Below are 6,000 nucleotides of genomic sequence, written 5' to 3'. Positions count from 1 at the left end.
CTTGATAATCATTATTATATAAAATCCTTATAACTGCATGGTTGCTTGCTGTTCGTACAGACTCAACTTTGGTTCATTGCGCTACTGTTCTATTTTTTTTCCTACATTCATCAGTGTTCTGAAGTTGTTTTCAGTTTATTGTCATAAGATGCTGGTGCCTGTCCCAAAAAAACTAGCCATGGACGGTACCCCAAGAATCGCTAGATACCTTCAGACACACAGAGTCACTTTTACTTGAAAAATATAAATCTTAGTATTTTTGCAATGCTATACTCCTATAATTTATTTGTTTGTTGTTCGTGTTATTACTTGGAGTATTTTGTGCTAGTGAGTGTGTTTAAAAAACTACTTCATCATTTTTAAGAGAGAATGGCTGCTTCACAGTTTTTAGATCCAGATTCAGTTTGACTTATTATTATTGAATAGTTTCATAGAATTTATCTTGCGATCAAAATGTAACCAGTACAATTCTAAGATTGAACTTCCATTGCTGGCTGGGGTGTCTTCTATGTGCAACTTGCATGTTCTCCCTGTGCATACTCCATCATGGTGTGTCAGGTTGATTGGCTACTCTGACCTGGCCTAGACTGAGTGAGTGTGAGTGTATGTACTGCAGCAAGCTGGGGTCTGCTCAATGGCTGGTTCACAAGACAGACTCCAGCGTGCACAACTCTGTATACAATAAGCAGTCTTGGGAAATGGTTACAAGATAGCAGTCTTAACAATTCGCATTATTTTATTTTACAGATTTGTTTGTCTTAGCTTTCCAATCACGTTTTCCCCCTTGCTGAGATGCTTGAACCCCCTAGTCAACTGAGGTTCTTCTGCATGCCTCACAACTTTTTTCTTGGATGATTTTTGTCTTGAATTTCATCAGTAAATAAACTCCTAATGTCATGCTGATAATTAAAACTGATGGATGGTGTGGAGTTTAGCACTCTTGCTGCAAAGTTTCAGAGTCCTGCATTCAAAGCCCATACTCAGGCACTGTCTCTGCTAAATTTACATAGTGCGTCATTGCCTAGGTGGGGTTATTCCTCCAACATCTCAAAATCACACAGTAATTTACTTGGTGACTCTAAATTGACTTAGTGTGAGTGTGCTTTGGTGATCTAGTCAGGGTTGGTTTCCACCTTGCACCCAGTTCTCCCTGGACAGGCTCTGGTGCCCTATGACCTTGAGTTAGATAAACAGGTAACAAAATGGATGGACGGACTGATATAGAAATACTGTATGCCAGCATTAGTAATTATGGTGTGTGATATACTGAATTTGGTCTGCAAAAAACATTCACTAATAATCAGCCCTTTAGTGTTAGTTGTTCAAGCACAGTCAGCATCAAATAGTTTACACTCTTAAAAATAAAGTTATCTGAGTGGTTCTTCAGAGCTATAGTACTCATATGAAGGCTCCACATGGAGGTTGTTATGGACCCTTATTTAGCTCCACAACAAGCTCCATAAATTACTGTGAATAGATAACATATTTGTGAAACACCAGTGGGTACCTGATATTAACAGGACTCATGCTCATACAATAACACTGCCACAGTTTAGGTTTTCTTCTTGTGTTAGAATACAGTTAGGTAGCCTAAACAGGTCTGCTTTCTCCACATATTAGGAACCTTTTCAAAGCCTAAAAATCTGATTTCAAATGTAAAGAATCAATTTTGAATAGTTCAACAAGGCCACAAAACCCGATCAAGTGTCATTAAAGGATCAATATTTTAGGAGTGTAGGCTTCTATAGCGCTTTCTAGCATGTTTGACACGCCTTCAGCACACAGCTCTGCACAGCCCTCTAACCTCACTCGATGCCCTCGTTCTTTCACAACTTCCCTGACATAAGGAGCAACCTAAAGTCTTGTAATAGCAAAATTCGCACAATAAGTACACATCAACTGAAACAAGATGAGCGGAATAACCTTACTGTAATAACATTACGATTGGGTAATTACGATTACGGTGCAGACAAAAATCCAGTACTGTACCCGTTTTTTTATACTTGCCCATTTGTCTTAGCACGCTTCAAATTCTAGTGCGCTTTTATTCACATATTGCGATACCATCGGTGCGACATCCTCGCAAATTGGAAAAGAAAATGAAAACTGTAAAACCAGTCCTGAAGTATCATATGTGGATCCAACTGACCTTTCTTATGACCGCTTGTTTCAATTGCTGCTCCGGGAGTGCCGGAGTGTATCCCATAGCTATCGAGAGCAAAGCGGGAGGCGCTCACTTACACGGCGGTAAAAAAAAAAATCGATGCCAGTTAAAGCAAGAGTCGTCGGTAGGCTATATGGACAATCCATGGGGACACGGAAAAAGGACAAATCCAATCTCTCGAAGGGCACACTCCCTCACACAAGAGTTCTTTGGTATGTTTTTTTTTGAGCAAATGAACTCGGATCCACTATTTCCCGAGATATAAACTCTAGCCACTAATTCACAGTAAAACTTTCCTTTAAGTAAACCTTTACATACTGTGCGATCAGTTATTAATGACCAATCTATAAACTAGAAATGCACAAGAAATTATTCGAACACGCTTAATCATTTCACGGTTGGCTGGTTACACTGAACACAGAATATCCCTTCATTCATTTCCCGAACCCGCTTATTCCCGTTCAGTGTGGCGGTTGGGGACAGGGCCTACATTGGGCACAAAGTGGGAACCAGCCCTGGACGAAGCGCTAGAGCATCGCGTGACCAATTCATGAAGTATCAAATTAAGGTCGACAATTAACCAAATTACGCACCTCTTTGGGGTGTGGAAGGAAAACTGGAATAAATGTGCAAGATATTGAACGTGCAGCCTCCACACAGCCAATATTAATATAGTCACCGTCAACCACCAAACCTTAACCAGTGCGTCAATGGCTCCTTTAGTGGAACCGTTTGTGTTCTGTAATGACTGCTTTGCTTTAGGTTTTGTAAGTAAATTGACAGATTCTATCTTGGAGAATCCATACACTTTCTAATACCCTGATGGCGTTTAGTTTTTTGCTCAAAGCAGAACCAGCCTGGACGCGGCTCCATCCTACAGGCCAGTTTGGATAAGCTTGCACATCTACTGTCTTAGCTAGCTATACCCATTCCCATCCACTGATTAAATCAACGGGGAAACAAAAGCAGACACGGGATGACGGAGAAGACTTTACACGGACAATACCGGGCACGGGTATACACCCAAGAGATCACCGTTTAATTTTGGTCCAAAATTCCTTTTCATTAAGTGAACAGTGCTACACCTATTTTGTTGTCATGTTAGTGTACTTCGCTCCAGATAAAATACTAAAGAAAGAGTGTAAGGAGGCGGTTATGACGTGTGCCCAGGGTGTGACTAGCCGTTGGCAAGGCAATTATCTGTGGGGGATCTTCTGCTCTCACCACCGATCTTTGCGTCCACGTCCAGTGACTTTTGATGTTATTTTCTGGAACTCCAGTAAGAATGCAGCACACGGCCAAAATGTGAAAAGAAAGACCGACTGACAGAGAGAGAGAGAGAGAGAGAGAGTTACGGGTGCAGGTGGGGGCGGCAAATCACAGGTGACAGCGGGCGGCGTTGCGCGTGTCACGTGACTGCTCCTAAGCCAGCTCCGGGGCTCATTTTCTCCCGTATAGTACTGGTTTTCTTTTCAGCAGTCGGTATGCTAAAAATGCGGCAAGATGAGCTGGCAGGTACAGCACCACACCTGCACACTTGCACTTAATAAAGAATTTGAATGAGAAGTGTTGTCATCTTCAGCGCGTCACTCGGTGCTGGCCACACCAGGAAAGGAATATCAAAACAAAACGGGCGTTTCCAGCGTCCAAGGTTCAGCTCAGTCGCTTTGCTGGTTTGAGATTGCAGTCGTTAAACAAAGCGAGGCGACTAAATGCGCCTGGACTGGGATCTGGGAGTCTTCTCTGAGGCAGACCTGGAGCACATTACTTGGGATGCTTTTGCTGGGCGGAGCGGGTGGGGGCGTTTGGTGAAGGAGATTTCACTGAGAATGCGATCTTTTGTTTTCAGGAATGTCCAAGGATTAGGATACCCAAGACTGTTTGAAGAACGCATGAACAAAAAGACAAATTAAAAAAAACACACACAGACAGAGGGGCAATGAGAGATAAGTATTATCTCTAGACCCAGCGCTACCTGTACGTTCTTATCCTGATGCTTTTGGAGAAGGAAACATGCAGCCCGGTGTAGATGGTGAAGCGGACGCCTGTGGATCTGCCTTCAGCGCCACTAGTTTAAATGCTTCCCATTCAGAAAGTGGCGCTTCTGACATCTTCACTAGCACCGGAACACAAACGTCTCCGTTTGACTTTGAGGACAAGGAAACCCAGACACATATTACGATGCCAAACAAGTGGGATTACAACAGCGTGGTTTCCAAATTAAGGAATTCTCAGTCCTTTGAGCCTGATGAAGGGGCCAGACTTCTCTATCAGTTTGATAGACAAGCCCCAGCTAGAATTTCAACCTCTCCAACTCTAAGGAGAATGAGAAAAAGCACAAGGCGGCCTCTCTTGAACATGGACTTGCTGGGAACAGAAAGAACTAATAACGTACAGGAAGATACAAACGACTCTAGTTCCAAATCTAATGGCCCTGAGGATGTGTCAGAATTTGGGACCACTGCCATTGAAAATCAGGACTTACCTCAGACCAAAACTCAGAACTCTTTGAACTGTTCAGATTCAACAGTACAGGAATCACCTCTATGTCAGGGAAATTCAGACAAATCTATGAAAACCTCCACTTCTAGCCAGATGTCTTCTAAAAAGGAAAACATTTCTCCAGGTCAAAGATTAAATGCAGATGAAGGTGATCACCTTAAGGTAATTTTTGACAGGAGCTCTGAAAGATGCAGGACTGGAATTTAGTGCTGTTTAGGTGGCATTCCAAATTATATGAGAAATGTGAAGAAAAAGTGGAACCATTAATAGGTTCTTTGGGTTCAAGAAGGTGATGATCTTTTATCATTTATATTGGAATGTTATTTTACCAGTCTTAGGGGTTATGGATTTGCACCTAAATCACAAGGTGTTAGGATCCTAGCCTTTTTTTAAATTACACCTTGTAGCCTTAGATTCAATAATACATAGAATATTTGTTTTTAAATACTGTTGTGTTGTAATGATTGGGTCAGACACTCTGGGATAACATTGATCATGAAAGGTGAAAAATTAGAACGGATTAATTAATATGGAGAATGCAGAACTTACTGTAGTTTTTCAACCATACTTAACTGTATTCTTTTTAGATCACTTAGTTAACAGAAAAGTTTAAATATTTTTTTAATGCAAGATAGACCGTGGGTTCAGCAATGAATTAGTTCAGGAAGCTATATATTCAGAGACTGCTTTAGTGAAAGTGCCAGCCGCTGCGTCTACTATATTATAAGCACCGGTTCTGGTAAAGTAAATATGTCATAAAACAGAAACTAATCCCCCAAATTAGGCTATGCAGTAAAGCTCAAATGTGTAAGTATAGGTATGCCGTATCAGATGAGAATCTGACTGCTGCAAACTAAGCATTTTCATGGCTGCAATTGAATTGCAGTGTAATGTTTAATGTTTAGCCAGATGCATTTCATTTGGGTTATTAAACCCATTTTAAAATTACAGTTGTTTGCACCACAGCCCAGTGTGCGTGGGTTGGCAGTGAGCAAGATCGCAAATTATACTGTGTTAGTTCTGTACAGGATAAGCTATTTCTTAAACTTTGTAAACATGTCAGTCGTTTAAGGAAAATGTAGGTGACACAAAAGATTAAATTACAGGAGTGACAAGCTCTGGACTATTGAGCTGTGAGGCAGCTGCATTACCACTGTGCCACTGTGGCATCCATATTTAGGTTTTGGTTAATTATTCTTATTATATATTAGCAGTACAACATTGCTGTCACACAATAATTTGACATCCTGTTTCATTTTAGACTAGGGTCCCTGTGTGGAGTTTGCATATTGTCATTGTGTCCTCATTGATTACATCATAAATTGTCATATTTT

General features: G+C 41.1%; 1 protein-coding gene across 1 annotated transcript in view; it reads left to right on the top strand.

Annotated features, from left to right (window-relative positions):
• The first annotated feature begins 3,626 nt into the window (after positions 1–3,626).
• The window catches only part of plekhg7 (pleckstrin homology domain containing, family G (with RhoGef domain) member 7), a 90,955-nt gene continuing 88,581 nt past the window's right edge, over positions 3,627–6,000 (top strand). Inside the window, exon 1 of the mRNA XM_039761547.1 lies at positions 3,627–4,828. Within this exon, the coding sequence (XP_039617481.1) occupies positions 4,178–4,828 (651 nt within the window). The 5' untranslated portion in view covers positions 3,627–4,177. The remainder of the gene's footprint in view (positions 4,829–6,000) is intronic.

This window comes from Polypterus senegalus, chromosome 8 (genome assembly GCF_016835505.1).
Source record: "Polypterus senegalus isolate Bchr_013 chromosome 8, ASM1683550v1, whole genome shotgun sequence".
Taxonomy (NCBI): Eukaryota; Metazoa; Chordata; class Cladistia; order Polypteriformes; family Polypteridae; genus Polypterus; species Polypterus senegalus.
The sequence above is the reverse complement of the archived record's forward strand: the minus strand, read 5'-3'. Positions and strand labels throughout refer to the sequence as shown.